The following is a 21,102-nucleotide window of genomic DNA, read 5'->3' as shown; positions in this document are numbered from 1 at the left end:
TTTGAAGGGAACCACCACTAAACATTTTATATGTTTGCAAAATGTGTATGGGGAAGCTGCAAAAGGCTGTATTGTCACGGAGGTTATTTTTTGCCTTTGATGCTAGACACCCACTTTTTGACAGTCAAAAAGTGGGTGTCTACTAGGGCTGGGAATCTTTGACTGTCTCACGATTTGTTTCGGTTACGATTTTTGGGTCTACGGTTCGATTCAGAATCGATTCTCGATTCAAGTGATTTTCGATTCAAAATTATTTGATTGACAAATGATTTCAGCTTCAATTTACAGATATGCACAACATTGTCATGATATACTCCAGTCTGCTTTGCAAGAAAAAATTACATATAGAGACATTAGTGTATTTTTTTTGTTTTTGTTTTTTCTTGTTTTTTTTTTCTTTTAAAACATTTATTAATTTTGTATTGTAAGTGCCTTTTTCCACAAAAACAGCATGTGGGCTACAACTGCCTTTTCCCCTTCTTCATTTCTAATTTAAATAAAATTGATTTTTGGATATTAATTCCGATTCGATTAATAAATAAGAATCTCAATTCTTTTATGAATCGATTTTTTTGGCACACCCCTAGTGTCTAGCATCAAAGGCAAACAATAACCTCCATGACAAGCAAAGGAGTGGCAGACCATCTTCGGTGGTTAATCAAAATTTGAATTGCAGGTGCACAGTGTCATAACGTTGCAGATTTAGTAGCCAATCAAAAATGCACGAGCTTTAACACACCCCCACACACACCCACACCCCTGTACACACACAAAAATGACATTACTAAGTGTTATGCTGGTGAGAGCCAACTGGCTGCATACAGTGCATTGTGTTAAACAAAATATTTATAATTTCATGTATGTGTGGCTGAAATGGTGAAGCATGCAGGTTCTGTGGCCAAAATTTATGGGAGTGCGGTGTACATGAATGGGGGCAAATCAGCCTATCAAAATATCCACACACAATGAATCTCCTGTATTCTCGCTCACTTTGTCCTTTTGTGGCAACCTGCTTCTTCTTTGACAAACGTGCTATGTTTTTATGGTTTAGTAAGAGTAATTTACTGTGTGCGGAGCCTCAAATCCTGATACCTGTCGCTAGATACGCGGGCTCAACAGCTCAAGTACAGGTGTGAGTCATCAACTTTTTTTTTTTTTTTTTTTTGCAGTGGTCCGTTCCAAACGGGTTAGGCTGCTTGATATATGCGGTGGGCCTTATGTCATTTTCTGTAAATACTGCCAAATGTTTCTTCATTCTAACCTCGGAAGTCTTGCCATGGCAAAGATTAAAAGGTTGTTTTCTGCAAACCCCTTCTTTGGTCAACGACCATATCTGGATCGCCATGTTTGTACCAAAGAAGTGTTTTACCCACATTGAAGAGTCACACCCACCTGCAGCACCCCTTGGCTGAGCTCCAGCAATAACGCAGCTGTTGAGGAGGCTTCGTTTCCCTGGCAATGGCCACTGGACTGGAGTGGAATGTAGCATGTAGTGAGCTCACATCTCAGGCAGACTCTAATGGCTGTGAAGGGTGTTACAGAGATGCCTGCTGCCAGTTCTCATCTGACTCCCTCACCCATTTTTATAGTTTAGCCTTTCCCGTAGTGCAGGTTGCTGGGTTTCTTTCTCTTCACTTCAGCTTGTTTCATAATAGCACAAGAGGCTCTCCTGCGGGGTGGAGAGAAAAGTTGGATATGTAATAGGATCTAAAGATGATGAGTTAGGTGCTAGTTTCTTGGAGGCCATCTCAATGTGGTGTTGTATCAGTTGAGAAGTAACCTACATTCAGGCCAGCATGATGATCGTACTAATGGATGTATTGTGAACAACATAGATAATCCTGTTGAGCTAGTTCCCATTCATTCAAGGTGACCAAATACTAATATCTCTGCAAACTGGTTTTGGGGAAAAATCAACAAAAGCCACAGAAGTTGAAAGTAGAGCTTTCTTGAATCTCCAGATAAAGGTTTTGCTTTCAACTGCTGTTGTGTCCAGAAATGCAGACTGTTAATGATTTAAGGTGAACATAGTCATAGTCATAGTCATCCTCACTACTTCTACCACTCTGAATAGATTAGCATCCCATTATATATTAGCTGAAAAAGGAACATTATGTTTGCACTCTGGTGGGGTTTTTCTCCCTGTCGGTGCAAAAAAGACCATGGCTGTCTGTCACCATGACCTCATCACTTAGCGACTGAAAAGTTGAATCAGGAATTCAACATACGGTACGCACAGAGAGATAATTATTTTTATTATTATTATTTGACTATAATTTTATTTTTGTGTACAGAGGATGGAGCAATGGTCACTGTGGATGTGGGCCTGGCCTACAGAGATGATACATTCAGTGAATGGACAGAGTTGGCTCACTCTTTTGAACAACGGAAGCTCAACTGCAATTTCACCAAGTCCAAGGTGTGTAAACATTGAGTGTTTTGAACTGATTTATCCAATTACAGATGGTGTGCTGACTAAACTTGAACTTGGTTGACGATAAATGTGCATTAACCAGCCATTGATTGCACTCTACAGACATTTGAAAATGAGGACCATCACTATGACTGTGACCTCCTGCCCTTCATGGAGGTGGGCAGCGTGGCTCATAAGTACTATCTTCTCAACATTCGTCTGCCGGTCAATGAGCGCAAGAAGATCAATGTGGGAATTGGAGAAATAAAGGACATTCGTCTGGTTGTAAGTTGACTTATTGCCAATTGCTGTAACTTAAGTGTAAAGCTTGATTTATGCTACTGTGTTTGCTCTTGTGTTAATGGCTTAGATCACATGATCTACACGAGCTATGAATTTTAAGTGCCGCATAGCTCGTGGCCGGGTGCAGTGCACACGTCGCCAATTCTTGAACGCCGTAGATGGTGGGATGTAGCTCGCTCGTGATTGGTCCGTTCGATGGCGTACTTGGCGTTTTTCCCCCCCCCCTTTTTCTCTCTCCCCGTCCCCCGCCCAGATAGTTTCCGTGAAGGCAACTGTGTTTGGCGGCGCAAAATAAATCCATTTCCTGCCCCGGAGACCACGACTGTACTTGTGGATATGTGCGTATGACTAGAGGGGAAAAACTAAAAATAATAAAAACTGTTCGCTAAGCACATGGCTGTTGTGGTTTGTAGAGTTTACGGCTGGCACCGGTGCAAATTGGCATTAATTGCCATGGTGATGAGCCTACTCTCCCCCGGCTTTGTTTCGTATTCCTGAATTGAATTGAACTTCCTGAATTTGTCATAAAATGCAGAGGAATCTCCATTCTGTGGCGTCCCAACCGTAGCAACACCCCGACTTAGTAATTCTGTAACATTACATATGCAGAAAGGCTGCTCACTGTTTTCCAAAATAAAAGCAGATGTTTGCAAACGTGCAAATTACAAGATTTAGATTTTTAAAGGATCTTTGTGCACTATAAATCAAGTATCTGTACCAATTTGTTCCTTTTTTACTCGCAACTGCCACCTCTGGCCCAAAGTGTAACTGCAACATCTGTGTCAGGCTCGTTCATGGTGCGTGTGTGAGTACGTGCACAATCTTAAAGGGATCGTTCGGATCTTTTAACATGAATCTCAATTTCATCCTCACCTCCAGTGTGTGCGGTCAGCACTGACTTACCCCAGCAAGCTGGCTGGGGTCTCGGAAATAAAGCGTTTTTCTTCTAAAAACTATTTGTTTTCAAAAGCGTGATACATTTCCATCACAATACTCTTTTCTGAAAAATGTCAGACGCCATTACCGCCAGCCACTACTTTTCTGTTCGTTCGTATCACTGCGCGGCGCCCTGTAGACGGCTAATTGACGCACTGCAGCCGGCTGATCCTTCCGCTAGAAGTTTTGTCTTTTCTAAGGCGGAAGGATCAGCTAGCTGGCTGCAGTGCGTCAATTCGCCGTCTCCAGGGCAACGCGCAGTGATACGAACGAACAGAAAAGTAGTGGCTGGCGGTAATGGCGTCTGACATTTTTCAGAAAAGGAGTATTGTGATGTAAATGTATCACTCTTTTGAACACAAATTGTTTTTAGAAGAAAAACGCTTTATTTACGTGACCCCAGCCAGCTTGCTGGACTATTTTCCTCTCATCCAACACCAGACCAGAACAACTCGTGTCACAGAACGCTGTCAGGGGTAAGTCAGTGCTGATCGCACACACTGGAGGTGAGGATGAAATTGAGATTCATGTAAAAAAATCTGAACTATCCCTTTAAAGTGAGAGCCACAGTTGACAAACGAAGACATGAATTCAAATGAGGTAAGAAACGCCCCCCCCCCCCCCCCCCCCCCCTCCCACCAAAGAAACAGTGGAGTGTGTGTGATGTCTGCACACTCCACTATAACGGGAAGATAAAAGCTGATAGGTGCAGTCAGAGTATAATTTGACTAATTGTTCAGTAATCTATCGTTGCACTGCTACACCGAATCGAATCGTAAAGCTACTGAATCGAGCCAAACCGAATCGTTCCATTTTAAAATCGAGCCGTCCTTGTATTGGATCGCACCGCGCCCCATGTATCAAGATACGTATTGAATCGTCTTGATTGGAGAGATTTACACCCCAAGAGCCATGGTAGAAGTCCCAGAAATAATGCCCAAAAAGCATATTGTGTTTACAAATGGCGTTCTTGTAGTCTCACGGGTGTAGATAGCTGGGCACATACAGCTCAGGCATGCGCTCAGACAGAAACCATACAGAAACCGCTCCTCATCCCATCACCTTGTCAGTGTAAACTCTGCGTTACTGCCCTCTTCTTTTGTATGTTACCTGCGAGTGAAGAGTCTTCTCTCATGGCAGTAGCAGTGATGTATTTGCGAACGAGAGGGGACAGCTTTCCATAACCGCCTGCATGAGCTGCTCTCCACGCCATGCACCTGCTCACCCGTTTCTGAGTCAGTCTTTTCCCTTTATAAACAAACTTGCCATTTAAAGGTCCAAGTAAGTTTGCCTCGCTCTCGTGTGCTGCACTCGCGTCCATGTCTGTTGTTCACTCTGCTCATAGTATCGCACCACTGCAGCCTACGGGTCCCTCAATGGGTCAAATTTCAAATGCTTGCACATTGACTTGCCACTCCCGATCATTTGCATTATTAATATTTTTTTTTAAACACACTAATTTGCAACATAATTAATCAAGCTAATTAACATGTAAACTGACATCCCTAATTGTATTACAAGGTAACAGACATGTCATGTCCACATATACGGGTGTCTGGTTGTTTTGCCAGCATATAGTTTTAAGAACGTTTTTTTATATTCGTTATTCTATGAATTTTATTCACGAGGTTACATAGATGTGTAACTGTCTTCGCCATACTCAGGGTGCCTGTTCATTATGCCATCACAAAGCTTTCAAGGATTCTTCTTTTGACTATTTGAACATATGAGTTTGCATAAGCATTCCAAAACATTTCGTTTTCTGTTCCAAGGGCATCCACCAAAATGGAGGTTTCACTAAGGTTTGGTTTGCCATGAAGACATTCCTGACACCCAGCATCCTCATCATCATGATCTGGTACTGGAGGCGCATCACGCTCATGACTAGACCCCCTGTGCTGCTGGAGAAGTAAGGCTACACACGTCATTAGTTTTACAGAATTTGTTTGCAACCTAAATGATCATGACCAAATGAAGAAGGCTTGGTGGGCAAAGTACTGCAGGCAGAGCGTACAAATGAATAGTTTCATCACAAGCTGCTGAGCTGCCGCATTAGGGTGCTTATTAACTATGAATGAAATTTGCAAGTGGGTCATGCAAACTCTGTGCACTTAAGGTCAGTAAGATAAATGCGGCTGAGGAGCATTCTTATTGCTTAACTGCATCAGTGAGGTGTTAGCAAACAAGGGGTCGCTCACAGATAACGCAAGATGATGGTGGCTGACCTATTCATAGTAAGACACATTACTGTCACCTTTTTATCCTGCTGCAATGTTTGATTTGTTCGTTTGGCCTGATCAACCAAAGAAATTTTACATCTTGACTTTCTGTTATTGGACACCAATATTGATGAATTGAATGCTATAACTTAAAAAAAAAAAAAAAAAAAAAAAAAAAAAAAAAAAAAAAGCTATAATACATTTTTAAATCCACACACAGGTAGTTGGATTGCAAGCTGATAACTTGGGACCAAGTGTTCATATAACCCCTCCCGTGCTGGGAAGACATTAGAAAGAGTCTGCCTGCTGCTCTACAGGAAGAACCTGGCGAAGCGTGAATCGTGTTACAAAATCTGCTAGCAAAGAGCTAGCACTCAACCGACACACAGACATAGCCAGCCAGTGTCTCTTTTTTGCTCTTTGTGACTCACAGCTCTATTTCCCAGATGAGCAGCAGGCTCTTAGGAAGTGAGACTTGTACCCCTTTTTTGTGGACATCCACTTAAAATGTGTATGTACGTGAATTCAGTGTAACATTTTCTTGGTGATATATATATATATATATATATATATATATATATATATATATATATATATATATATATATATATATATTAGGGGTGTTAAAAAAATCGATTCGGCGATATATCGCGATACTACATCGCGCGATTCTCGAAGCGATTCAATAAAAAAAAAAGTTTTTTTTTTTGTTTTTTTTTATTTTTTTTTTTTAAAGAACTCAGAATTGTTCATTCGGTAGTCTTACCGATTCAACGTCTTATCATCATTGCCTTTTTTTGTGTGTGTGTGTGTGTGAATCGATTTTTAAACTTCCATTTTTAATGGAAAAATATTCAACAAAACGTCTGACTTCGGGTTAGGATTCACACCTTGAGCATGGACGAATGTTATATGAACGGAACATTAAGCCTTAATATTTTATTTTAATGCTGTTCAAACATGAAACAGATTACAACCTCTATAAGACTGAAATTTCAGATAAATAATACATTTTCATATAAATCTTACACTCTACAAGCGTACTGATTAGTATTATATTATAAATTTGAATGAAAAAAAATCGCAACAATCGACTTATAAATTCGTATCGGGATTAATCGGTATCGAATCGAATCGTGACCTGTGAATCGTGATACGAATCGAATCGTCAGGTACTAGGCAATTCACAGTACCTGACGATTCGATTCGTATCACGATTCACAGGTCACGATTCGATTCGATACCGATTAATCCCGATACGAATGGTCACGATTCGATACCGATTAATCCCGATACGAATTTATAAGTCGATTGTTGCGATTTTTTTTCATTCATATTTAGAAAATACTAATCAGTAAGCTTGTAGAGTGTAAGATTTATATGAAAATGTATTATTTATTGATCTGAAATTTCAGTCTTATAGAGGTTGTAATCTGTTTCATGTTTGAACAGCATTAAAATAAAAATATTAAGGCTTAATGTGCCGTTCATATAACATTCTTCCATGCTCAAGGTGTGAATCCTAAAAAAAAAAAAAAAATCGATTCTGCCGATTATTGAATCGATTCGAGAATCGCACGATGTAGTATCGCGATATATCGCCGAATCGATTTTTTTGACACCCCTAATATATATATATATATATATATATATATATATATATATATATATATATATATATATATATATTTTTTTTTTTATGCCATTTCCTTTCTTAGAGATTTTTTCCTTCCTCACTTCATGTATCCAAAACACTCTTCAAACCTTCATGGTTACACGCGCACACACACAGTGCTCTTCACTCTGTTGGTTTTGCACAGGGCACATTCTTTGCATACCAAGTCGAGTGAGGTTTCACTTTAACTTAAGAAAGTTTTGCAGAAGAGTTGAGTCTGGAAGTGAATGATTTAGAAACTTTTATGACTTTGTCAAGATACGCTTCCCCTAGTATATTTTGAGTCTTGTGAGAGAGTTTCTGTGTTACAATGTCAAATTTTGGTTCTGTTTACTATTACATAAAGATTTGTGATAGGACGCTAACATGGCTTCATGGATACATTCTTACTGAAGGTCCATCAACAGTAAAATTCATATGCTGGACTTAATATGTTTTGCTTGATTCCTCATTTGTGATCTGCTGGTCCAGGGACCTGCTGAGGCCACTCTTTGAAGCATTAGTTGCCCTCCAGTCATTCACTTTTTACCTTTTGGGATTTCAGGGAGAGGAGGTTTAAAAAAAAAAAAAAAAAAAGTCAGACTTATGTTATTTCCATCAGTTATTTCCTCATGTTTGAAACTGGAAAGTTGATCCTCTACATTGTACATTGTCTTTTTCTTCAATTGTTTGGCCGTATGCAACAAGTGAGTTTGCACATGATTGCTTGATTGATTGATTGATTAATTTTTTTTATTGTATATAACAAGTAGCGGAAAAATAAAAATTTAAAAGAAAAGGAGAATCTTATACAATCAATTCGTCACAGTTTGCATGTTCAAAAGGGTGTATGGTGTACTGAGCCTCCTAAAACGGGCTGTTTCGTCCGCATTGTCGGCAATAAGTCGGATTCGTTTCAAGTGAGGGATGGACTCCGCCAAGGTTGCCCATTGTTACCGATTCTGTTCATAACTTTTATGGACAGAATTTCTCGGCGCAGCCGAAGCATTGAGGGGGTCCGGTTTGGTGGCCTCAACATTGCATCTCTGCTTTTTGCAGATGATGTGGTGCTGTTGGCTTCTTCAAGCCGTGATCGGCAACTCTCACTGGAACGATTTGCGTCCGAGTGTGAAGCGGTTGGGATGAAAATCAGCACCTCCAAATCCGAGACCATGGTCCTCAGTCGGAAAAGGGTGGAGTACCCACTCTGGGTTGGATGAGATCCTTCCCCAAGTGGAGGAGTTCAAGTATCTTGGGGTCTTGTTCACAAGTGAGGGTCGGATGGAGCCGGAGATCGACGGGTGGATCGGTTCAGCGTCTGCAGCGATGCGGACTCTGTATCGGTCCCGTTATAATGAAGAAAGAGCTGAGTCGAAAGGCGACTCTCTCAATTTACCGGTCGATCTACGTTTGTGACCGAAAGAACAAGATCCTGGATACAAGCGGCCAAAATGAGTTTCCTCCACAGGGTGTTTGGGCTCTCCCTTAGAGAGAGGGTGAGAAGCTCAGTCATCCGAGAGGGACTCAGTCGAGCCGCTGCCCCTCCGCGTTGAGAGGAACCAGTTGAGGTGGCTCGGGCATCTGGTTCGGATGCCTTCCGGAAACCTCCCTGGAGATGCATGTCCCACTGGTGGCCCCGGGGCAACCCAGGACATGCTGCACTGGAGAGCCTGCTAAGAATGTCTCTCAGCTGACCTCTGAACACCTTGGTATGCCACCGGAGGAGCTGGTTGAAGTGGCTGGGGAAAGGGAAGTCTGGGCTTCCCTGCTGAAGCTGCTACCCCCAAGACCCGACCCTGGATAAGCAGTAGATAATTGATGATGAACTTTCCTTATTTTGAATAATGTTTTGAAGGATTGTTTTGACAGTATTCGGTGATGCGTAACTTTCCTGCGTCCTAGACTTGAGACCCACAGGTCCACATACTGGTACTCAGGTGGTTGGTTATTATGCTAACATACAACTTTAAAAAGGATTGTTCTGACTATATTCATTGTCTTTACAATAATAATAATAATAATAATAATGCATCAGATTTCTATAGCGTTTTTCTGGACACTCAGACACTTTACAATGGATACATTATTCATTCACTCAGACATTCACACTCTGGTGGTGGTAAGCTACTTAAGTAGCTATGTGTACAGCTGCCCTCGGGCAGGCTGACGGAAGTGTGGCTGCCAGTGTGCGCCTACAACCCCTCCGACCACCACCAAACATTAACACCTGGTTACATGGGCACATAACTGTCCTGTATCCCAGTCTTGAGACACTCAAGAACACATAATCTGGTGTCTGACCGTTTTGCCAACATTGCTTTAAGAAGGATTTTTATGACTATTCATTCTAATTCAAAGGTTACGCGATAGACATAAATGTCAGCCTTGAGACCCACCAGGCAACATGTTGCTTTCAAATAATTTTGAGCAATCTTTTTTTTTTTTTTTAGTAAAAAAACCAAACATTTTGCCTTTGCAGAGTGATCTTTGCTCTGGGCATCTCCATGACGTTCATCAACATCCCAGTAGAGTGGTTCTCTATTGGCTTCAACTGGACCTGGATGTTGCTTTTTGGAGACATCCGACAAGGCATTTTCTACTCCATGTTGCTTTCCTTCTGGATCATCTTCTGCGGGGAGCACCTCATGGTAATGTGGCTGACACCACTTATTAATGATGATGATGATGATGATGATTATTATGATTATTATTATGATTATAATAATAATAATAATAATAAAAAGATTGCCATCAACCGTTGTAAATCTCTATTTTGTTCCCTTCTTTCAGGACCAGACAGAGAGGAATCGTTTCTCAGTGTATTGGAAACAAGTTGGGCCCATCGTGTTTGGATCTTTCTGTCTCTTTATCTTTGACATGTGCGAGAGGTGAGAAGTGTTTTTGTCTCTGTTAATAATGGTAATAATATTAATAATTATTATTTACAAGGAACACTAAATAGCTGTGTAGTGATCTACCAGTCCATCCGTCCATCTTTTTTCTTAACCGCTTATTCCTCACAAGGGTTGCAGGGGTGCTGGAGCCTATCCCAGATGGCTTTGGGCAGTAGGCAGGGTCCACCCTGAACTGGTTGCCAGCCAACCCAGAGGATCTGGGTTGGCTGGCACCGGTACATGCTCATAAATAAATGCACTGCTGTGTTTTGTGTCACCAGAGGTGTCCAGTTGACAAACCCCTTCTACAGCATCTGGGCATCTGATGTTGGGACTGAGCTGGCTGTATCCTTTTGTTTTTTGTTTTTTTGTTTTTTTTTAAACTCAATCTGTGGCCAAAAACAGACAATTAGCACCTTATGTTCAAATTTGGTGAAAAGTGGTTCCAAATCCACATTTATGCTTGGAAATAGACTCTCGTCTGTATCTAAAGACATGTACAAAAGGGCCAACTTTGGTTTTTGATGGTACACTAAATTTTTCATGGTTTCTTGTTATTCTCACAGAGGTTCCCTGGACTAATAAAGAAGAACCTGGACTAATAAGAGGAGGAATAATTCAGTAATGCCATATGTTTTCACAAGCTTGGGATGGATGTTTTTTTTTTTTTTCTTGTTTATTTCGAAGCTTGCCAGGCTGAGAATTGACATCTTAAAAACTGGTCATTCCATGGAAAAACTTGCTGCATTCTTCTCAATTTCACAGAAGACACGCTCAAACACAGAGATCACAGAGCCATCATATATTTCATTTAATGATTAATTATCCTGTATCAACATTTTATGCAAGAAGAATTATGTAATTGAATTAAGTTTAGATGTGACTACTTATAATGATTAAAAGGTGAGGAATTATGTTAATAATTAACATTAAATATTAATTATATTATATTTTGCTTAGTGATGACATCATTTTGAATTTGAGCTGTTATGTCCTTGACCGCTGCTCACTCAGATGGCTTTCATAATAGTGGCAGGGATCTGTGCTTGTCTCTACTTCCTCTTCCTCTGCTTCATGGTTTTCCAAGTCTTCCGCAACATCAGTGGCAAAAGGACTTCACTGCCTGCCATGTCCAAGGCCAGACGCCTGCACTATGAGGTGTGGACCGTTGGCATCATTTGACTCTCCATTTGGAAAATAATGACCATACATTCAACCCTGATTTTAAAAACCTCAATATCTCTTACAGGGTTTGATTTTTAGGTTCAAATTTCTCATGTTGGTCACTTTGGCCTGTGCTGCCATGACTGTCATCTTCTTCATCATCAGTCAGGTGAGTCTTGTAATAACAACATACACGTGTGTGTGCGGGATCTTACCTTTATTGTATACGCACACACACACACACAACCACCGTCTGCTGTTAACATACTTGAGAAACGTTACAGTGCTATATAATGAAAAAAATAGAAAATAGCCACTGGAAACGATGTCATTCAGTCCAACTGCGGGCACCTGGGATATCCGGGTTTCAGGATGGTCAGCACTTGACCTCATGGAAAATGTGGTTCTTTCAAGGGAAAACAATACTGCTTTTGTCTAAAGGTGCTGCCATAATCAACGAAAATCAAATGCTCCTTTGCATTGCTTTTAGTGTCACTAACGACTTTTTAAAAAAATCGAGTCGCCTATCAATTATTACGTCGATTAATAGACAAAAAAAAACACTTTTTAAATTTCAAATTTTCCACTAAGATTGAACCTGAGTTGAATTTAGTGAATACTCATTGTTCCTCATCTTCTGCACACGTATGCACATATTGAAATTAGCCTATGCTAAACAATTAACAATCGCAATTAGCCTTACCCTGAATAAACTCCAATCACTTACTTGGTGTACTTTTCCTGAAAATCACTTCATAGTCCAACATAATAAAAAAATCCAATTTGATCACAATATTAATGCACTTAAATAACGATTCTTCTTCATCATATGTTTACTAAGCCTGACGTATTCACTTGTCTCATTCAAACATATTGAGTTGTCGAAGCCTACAATGGCCATTGATGCAGCATACTAACGGTACTGCACACACACAGGTTTTTCGCCAGTGTCTGTGCAAACTCCCTTCCGAAGTTCCCTGTTAAGTGCATTGTGTCAATTTGACCTGTTTTTTGCACATTTGGTGGTGTAAAACTGTAGTATAATGGCCCTTACTTGTGGCAAATGCTGAATTTATCGTGCCTGCACGCTACTTGCTCTCGCAAGATGTATTCTCGTGGTATTTGTGAGTTCACAAACCCTGGAGAATACATCTTGTACCGCTCCTGCTGATAACCTCCGTTCGACCAATCAGAGAGCGACATTGTGTTTGGGGGCAGGATATGCAACTGTGACGAAACCAGGAAGCCAGCGCCAGCGCCAACGCCGGAGCTAACAAACAAACCTAACATGGACGAATGGACGCTACAATTAATTCTGTTCTCGCAGAATTACTCACCGTTTCCTTGTTGAGTGTTGAACAGCGAGAAGCGCTTCGTGCATTTCTAGCTGGTAAAATGTTTGTGCTTTAACCCCCTAGCACAGTGCTGCATCGTCCATTCAGCTCGAATTATTGTACAGAATGTCCCACCTTTTCCCGAGGAAATTACTGTGGAGAGGTACCAGATGGATATTGCGGAGAACTCCCACTTGAGTGAAGCGCATAGCCATCTGGCTATTCCAGGTTAGCTACTTGGTGGAGCGAGAAGAAGAAAAAAAACTCGACTAAAGTCGCCGTCCCCGGAAGTCTTGCTCTTCCATCCATCCATTTTCTTGACCGCTTACTCCTCACAAGGATTGCGGGGGCGCTGGAGCCTATCCCAGCTGGCGGGGTACAACCTGAACTGGTTGCCAGACAATAGCGGGGCAAAGTCTTGCTCTGTTTAAGTAGATTCGCCCCCCGTCGCCCCTTCTGAGAGCTCAGAATTGTTCATTCGGCAGTCTTACCGATTCTACATATCATTGGTCTCGCTTGCTCTTGTTTTGTTTCTTTTTGGGGTTTTTTTAACGTGCGTATGTGTGCAATTGTGTGTATGTGCGGGTGAATTTGTGCTACTGTTTGATACTTCAGTCTTGCCAGAGTTGTGAAGGCCAGGAGACCAGAGGAAATATCAAAGGAAAGAAAGATGAATCAAAGTGTAATCCAGCACCAACCAAACGCCACCTGCCACCCACGATTACAAAACCAGAATCTTTCACCAACCCCAGAAACCTCTAGATTTCAACATATTAGGGAGATCTCAAGAGACCAGAGGAAAAACTAAAGAGAGGAAGGAGGGAAGGATAGGATGCGAATATGGTTGTATAGGAAAGGCAAGTTTATTTGTATAGCACATTTTATACACAAGGCAACTCAATGTGCTTTACGCAAGGAAAGGCAACACATAAGCATCAACAAACAGTAGTTAACATTCAGAGGAAGAAGAGTAAATAAAAATCGGGTAAAAAATTTACTAGAAAGAACATACAATGACAATATTAAAACATTATTCAGCAAACTTTAAAACATTTAGCGTAAGGAAGTTTAAAAAAAAAAAAAAAAAAAAAAAAAAAAAAACACCCCCTAGTTAGTAGTTAGCATACCGTCTAATAATTGCTTATTTTCATACACTTCTATTACAATTTTGACTTTTGTGCTGCTTGGAAATGAAACGAAAGACCACAAGGAGGCTATTTGTGGAGAAATCTCAAAATGGACAAATAAAGTCCAAATGTCTAATATCGTCCATACCTCGGATTGATACTCCCGTCATGTGGACCCTTGTGGTCACATGGTTTCTGTAAAATCTGCTAATCTGTAACTGTGACACCCCCCTTTCAAATATATATATATATATATATAAAGTAAGTTATAGTTCTAATTTAACATTAATCTAAAGGCTACGTTAATCTGACCGCTAACTAATGTTGGCTAACTTACTAACTCATAGCATGGAGCCATAATAGCCACTTGGTTTTTGTTTTTGTTTTTAAATCAAAAAGATGCGAGAAAATGTTATGTGAAAACATTTTAGATCCTAAATGTGCTGACAAAAAGTATATTTACAATGGTAAAATGATTGTCCTGACTAAAACTAGACTAAAATTTTGACAGTTTTTGTTAATTAAAACTAGATGAATTAAATTTTCTTGGAACTAAAATGCTAGATTTATAGTCGATTAAAAATGGACTAAATAAAAAAGGGACGAGGTTGACTAACTAATTAAAACAAGCTTGATTGAAACTGGACTAAAACTGAGACTAAATTTAATAAAGGCAGGTAAAATTTAAAGTACTGCACAGTGCACACTGTAATTTTATGATTGCAAACCATATTGTACTTTCCTGTCTTTGTGCAGGTGAATGAGGGTCACTGGCACTGGGGGGACCACACAGTGCAGGTGAACAGTGCCTTCTTCACAGGCATCTACGGAATGTGGAATCTGTACGTGTTTGCCATCATGTTCTTGTACGCACCCTCTCACAAGCGATATGGAGACGACCAGTCAAGTGGACAGTGCATCACTGGTAACTGCATTTCTTGAAGAATGTTCTGAAACATTTAACTGTTTTTTTTTGTTTTTTTTTCAGACTATATGTCACACTTTTTCATAGTTTGGCTGGTCCTGTGACTTGTATATATTCAATTTGGATCTGGCTTGGTCTGGCACCTAACATCCCCATTCCCAAGCACACTCCCTAACTCCATTTTTTGGGTCACTCTGAACAACTGAAAGGCACATTTGAACAACACTTTGGGGCATATTCACTAAGAATGCGCTGCGTCAGGTAATAGCGCGAAATATTGCACCCGCAGTCTGCGGCCAGTTACCCACCTATTCACTAAGGATATTGCTCTAATTATATACCGGCGCAAACACGCCCACAAAACTGACAGTTTGGAGCAAATTTGCCCCTGATTTACCACACATGGCAATGGATTTGCGTCAAGAACATGGTGGTTATATTAACAGTTGCGAGAAAGATGACACTATCAGAAAGCTAGGTTGGACCGAGAGTAAGCGTTTATAGCGCCATTAAGCTGTACAGAGCAGAGAGGACGACAACGGCGTCATTCATTCATAAAGTACAAATTATTGGTGCGATCGTTTTTTAGAAATGTATTTTCAGAGGTTGGCGTGGCCGTACAGTATGCATCTGGCACGTAAAAAATGATCATAAAATGCCTCCCCGCCATTGCCGATCAGCCCGGGTTACGTTCTTTGTCCTAAAACAAACGTATAAAGATTTCCCCCTCCCTCTCTTTTTATCTCTCTCTCTCTCCTCTCTGCGTGATCTGCCGTTGATGTTGTGCTGCAAATGGCACGTACTGCTGTCATGATCGAAGTTGGAGCAGTTAATACATGCTTTCCAAAAACGTTATTTGCGTCACGCAAACCCGGTGTTGCTATTTGCGCTGGCGTTAGTGAATTAGACGCTGCATATCAATGAGTCTCATTTGCATTGGGGTGGGCATATTTTGCGTCAAATGTATGCAAATTACCTCATTTACATACGCGCAAATAACACCGGCACACCTTGACGCAATCTGTTCGGCAGAGCACTCAAGCCTAATTTATGCCTCCACGTTTGCTCTCGCGTCGATGATCGCCGTAGGTCACATGATCGACGCGAGCCATGAATTTTAAGTGCCGCGTCGCTCGTGACCGGCTGACGTGCACACGTCGCCAATCCTTGGACGCCGTAGATGGCGGAGCGTAGCTCGCTTCTGATTGGTCCGTTCGATGGCGTTTTTTCTTTTTTTTTCTCTCTCTCTCTCTCCCCGCCCCCCTCCCAGATAGTTTCCGTGAAGGCAACTGGCGGCGCAAATCGACTTCCCTGCTCGGAGACCACGGCTGTGCATGTGGATATGTGCCTGGGACGAGAGGCGGAAAACAACAATAACAAAAAAAAACTAAAAAAAAAACTGTGTTCGCTAAGTGCACGGCTGTTGTGTGTGTTTTGGCGAGTTTACGGCCGACACCGGTGCAAATTGGCAATAATGAATTGCCACGGTGATGAACTTACTCTCCCCCCGGCTTTGTTTCGTGTTTCTGAAATAAATTGAACTTCCTGAATCCGTCATAAAATGCAGAGGAATCGCCACTCTGTGGCGGCCCAGCCATAGCGACAGCGGGACTTGGTGTGAAACTCCAGCAGACACCGATGTGTATTGCGCACAAGTCGGAAGGCAAACGCACGAGCGGAGCAACGCCGTAACCCCCCCGTGCGAGCCCGTCGCAGAAGCATACTGAGGCCTTCAGTGACTTAGTGTTTAGTGAATTAGGCGCTCGCAGATTGCTCCATTTTTCCCGGTTAGCACTGTGCAAAGGTGACGCAAACTTTTAGTGAATAGGCCCCTGAGTGTCCAAACCTCCGCTTCCAGCTACCAAAATGTTTTTTCTGATTAGTTTAAAATGGCTTACCTTAACTACAAAGAATAATCCTGTGTCTCATTGTGACCACGGTCAAATCCTGGTTGGTTATCTTTTTCGTGTTACAAAAAGTTAATACTTGTGGTGGTGGAAGCTGTATGCTAAACTAGCGATACACACTAGTTGTCTTTTAAAAAACAAAACAAAAAAAACGTTAAAAGTAAAACTTAGGGCAACATAAATTAACTATAAATATGACAGTTAAAGCAGACATATGGCATTACTGGTACCACTAACATGACATGAATTCACATCTATAACTTCAATAATTCAATACATTGTGCCATGCGATGCATTCTGGGAACCGAGGGGCATTACTCTCATTACCATAGATATGGATATCTAGAACTAGATAGCTAGGTAGGTAGCTACGGTGACCTTAAAGCTTGTGCAAATTGTTGGCAAGTTCCAGCACCAAAAGATTTAAATTCAAGGTTAAAAACGCTACAGTATTTAGTTTGGGGTATTTACAAAACAGCAACTGTTAGCAAAATAAAATATTTTCTGGGGAATTCCCTGCGCAATTTTTGGCTGGAGAGAAGGATTTGAGTGGCTTCTTTCCAGACTCAAAGGAAGGCAACATTGAGAAAAAGGGTTTTGGAAGTAATGAAAACCATTCATCTCTCAGAATTTGGTGTCAGAGATAAGTAGGGAGGTGTTGACGTTTTTGGAGGCTTTCCCGAAAATGCATCAACCAATCTCATGAGACGTCACGCAAGTTTCACACCAGTGTTGATTTACTTCCCCTCGAGTTTAGTTCTGTCGAGTCACCAGAATTCCACATTAGCAGCGCGATACAAAAAGGCAGACCAAACCTGACCTGGAAAGCAATGGTTCTTAAACTGGGATTACACGACAGTTTGCAACATGCAGAACACACAGAAAAATTCTCAATACATGACAGTTTGTAAATTCAACGTAACTTTGACTTTTCCCCTCAAAGACGGGTAACATTGATTTTTAGTGACATCTTGGGGTACACAGATACTAACAGTCTGTTTAATTGAATTGCCGTTATGATTACGAGGAAGAGCTCTGAAAAATCCCTCCCTAGTAAGTGGTCCCTGGACCCCAAACGTTTGAGAAGTACTGCCCTAATAGAGGCCGTATGCATTTCTGCAGGGGATGCGGCTGCAAGCAGCGGGGAGGACATCCAGCTGACTACGACCATCACTCACGTTGATGGACCCACTGAGATCTACAAGATGACTGGGAAAGAAGCCCAAGAGTAGCCCCCCCACATGGTTATTGACACCAAACATTTATTACCTACTGTTCCAATTGCCCCCTTTCCCACTGAGGACATGCTGTACATAAGTTACAAGTTTATTTTTCTTTCTACCTGTGCAACCTGATGCAACAGCGGCAGTCTACCTTGCATGAAGCTTTCAGCCTCCAGCTGCGGCTTGTCGACTGACAGTACCGTCAACGAATCATTTTCAATTCATGTTGGATACATTTCATACCGTTCAAATGTTGCACAACACTCTTCAACACCAAGTTGAGTACTTGGAAGCTGCTTCATAGGTAATTGTATGTTACATTCATTCTGTTTTGTGCTGCAGTTTTTTTTTTTTTGTGTTAAAACCTTCATTTTGATGGAAATGGACTGTCATCAATTTTGTTCTGGATGCAATGCTGCCACTTCATTTCTACCCTGTAATATTCATAGTGAAGGCCATATAACCTGTCACTAATCTCTTACATACAAAGTACATCATAATGTGTGTCATTAGACTTTTTTTTTTTTTTTTTAATTTTTATTTTTATTTTTAGGCAAAATGTACAGACCACAATAGCCTATTTTTATAGTGTTTTTTTTTTCCGCATTTCAGTTAAAACCATGTATTAAGCTCTACTATTTCATTTGCCAGTAGTCTTATTAAATATCGGAATTTTGTTCTTTGCTTTTTATTGTAATTTAAATAAAAGTACGTTAACTTTTTGTGCATTCATTCTACATTAATGATCAAATTTGAGGTAATTTAATAAAATGCCAAATAGGGTCACAAGTGAAATAATTCAACGTCCAAAAAATAAAGCGTGGAAAAAAAAAATAAAAATTGTATATTTGACAAAATAATCATTTTTCCAAAGTTAGGGCCTGGCGACCGACAAACCTGGAAGTGAAATGTCAGACAGGGAACAATGGCAGAGCTCAATCCGGAAAGAATACAAAGCCAGTCACAACTGGATTCAGAAAGCGATATGTTGAGCTTCAATGAGGAGATCCAAGTCTTACCTTGTTAAGTGTTGGACCATGTTACAAGCCAGATGATGATCAGGACCTGAAAATGTTGTGACCGGATGACCTGACATGGAGTGGAGATTTGATGTTGTGCTGTGCTGTAAATTAGCACTATGAGATTACCGACCGTATTTTCACAACCATAAAGTGCACCGTATTAAAAGGCGCAGTTGTTCCATCATCATCCAATGCCATCCATGTGCTCATATTTTGAATGTTTTCGTACAGGATTCCATCTATGTACTTGTATATTTTGAATCAAATGTTTTCACAAACAGAATTGTAGATTGGAATAGCACAGCAGTAGATTGTTGTGCTCCCAGCATGTGCAGTGTCTTGCATCAGGGCCCAATTTCCACCACCAGGAGAGGAGTCTGCTGCATTCAAAGGGTTTTGTGTTTCACAAAGAAATGTACCAGAACTGTGATTTGGACTGGTTTTAGAGTGGTTAATGTGGACATGGTGTGTAGAACATAAACAAATGAGAACAACTTGAATACAGGGAATGTGATTCTTTATTTCCCATGGAATCTTGTATGGTGCTCAACAATAACATTTAACTTGTCTGGTCTGTTCACTGCTGCCATAAGAAATTGTCAGTCGACTACCTCATGACCAGTTCTGTACTTCTTTGGAACATCAATCAGTTTCATCATCTCTGAAAGGCAGTCATTTATAGGGATGATAAATATTTGGATGACCAGTGTTGCCACAGTTACCTTGAAAAAGTAACTTAGTTACTTTACTGATTACTTGGTTTTAAAAGTAACTAAATTGCGTTACTGATTACTTGATTTTAAAAGTAACTAAATTAGATTAAAAGTTACTTTTTTAGTTACTTTCAGCAGCTGCCGATAACACCATCTCAACATAAAAATAATGCAGTAGAAACGGAGTTCCAAATACTTTATTGAAAGTGCATTTTTAACATGAAAATAAAGGTGTTTTTTTTATGAAAAACAAAATAGGCAGTCTCTCTTGACTTCTTGTAACGTAAATACTTTTTATAAAACAAAAAATAAAAATCTATCCAGGTTGAAAATGAAAATCCCCTAAATTCCTCTGTTTGTTTGTTCCGCTATTCCAGTGTGTACACATGTATCAGTTTAAATATTTATTAGTAGTTATTGACAGTTATAATTGTTTTTTGGTTTGTTTGTTTTTTTCTCTTCAAAATAAGGATCAGGAAAACAAAAGGTTGATAATTTAATGTTAAATATAAATATTTAACCTTTAGACAGACACCAACACAATTAAACAGAATATTTGCACATTGTGAAGTATTTCAGAAACATAAATTTAAGACATGAAATAAACCTACCGTCCAGCCAAAAGAAATATGAAGCCACCTTATGGAACAATAAATCTATCAAACACATTTTAACCACTTAATATATGCAAAAATATTTCCAAAAGTTCATTTCCCTTTTTAATCAACAATTTTTGTATTTAACAATTGTTTTTTCTTTTGTCATCACTTTCATTTTTGGTTAATGTATGACATCTTTTTTTGTTTTTTTTAATCTGAGACACGATGATGACCACAGAATCACTACTGTTTATATTTTGTTTTTTGGGCTGTCGTAATCGCGGGCACGTCTCAGTTCTCCTATCTGCTGCTCATGCTAGTTGTAGACATTGACAGGGAGCCACAAACTGAGAAATGAGATACTTGCAGTGTGCTTTTAGCTTAGCTGGTGTGTTGGCTGTGGGACATACCTGTGTCGTTTGAATCCATGCATTGGATCGTCACGGGAGTTATTCTTTTTGGCTCGCGCGCAGTACCAACGCCGGCCCGGGACACACAAGTGCACCGAGAGGACTCGATAGCCATGGGAAATACCGAGATGTACGGCACCGGCTTCTGCTAACTGTCTCCATTTGTATGTTGTCACTCGTTGCGCGCGCGCGCGCCGTGTCGCGAGCACGGAAACACGGAAGTAGCTTGAATGGTGATGCTACTGAAATGTAAACAAAA

The 21,102-nt window shown here is 40.5% G+C and overlaps 1 protein-coding gene across 1 annotated transcript in view; it reads left to right on the top strand.

Moving 5' to 3' along the window:
* The window catches only part of LOC144031062 (protein wntless homolog), a 33,260-nt gene extending 13,639 nt beyond the window's left edge, over positions 1–19,621 (top strand). The window contains exons 3-12 of the mRNA XM_077537773.1: positions 2,295–2,419; positions 2,537–2,698; positions 5,425–5,561; positions 10,005–10,173; positions 10,316–10,413; positions 10,701–10,764; positions 11,434–11,577; positions 11,669–11,752; positions 14,801–14,969; positions 17,999–19,621. Of these exons, the coding sequence (XP_077393899.1) occupies positions 2,295–2,419; positions 2,537–2,698; positions 5,425–5,561; positions 10,005–10,173; positions 10,316–10,413; positions 10,701–10,764; positions 11,434–11,577; positions 11,669–11,752; positions 14,801–14,969; positions 17,999–18,108 (1,262 nt within the window). The 3' untranslated portion in view covers positions 18,109–19,621. The remainder of the gene's footprint in view (positions 1–2,294; positions 2,420–2,536; positions 2,699–5,424; positions 5,562–10,004; positions 10,174–10,315; positions 10,414–10,700; positions 10,765–11,433; positions 11,578–11,668; positions 11,753–14,800; positions 14,970–17,998) is intronic.
* Positions 19,622–21,102: the final 1,481 nt, after the last annotated feature.

This window comes from Festucalex cinctus, chromosome 1, assembly GCF_051991245.1.
Source record: "Festucalex cinctus isolate MCC-2025b chromosome 1, RoL_Fcin_1.0, whole genome shotgun sequence".
In the NCBI taxonomy this organism is placed as follows: domain Eukaryota; kingdom Metazoa; phylum Chordata; class Actinopteri; order Syngnathiformes; family Syngnathidae; genus Festucalex; species Festucalex cinctus.
The sequence above is the reverse complement of the archived record's forward strand: the minus strand, read 5'-3'. Positions and strand labels throughout refer to the sequence as shown.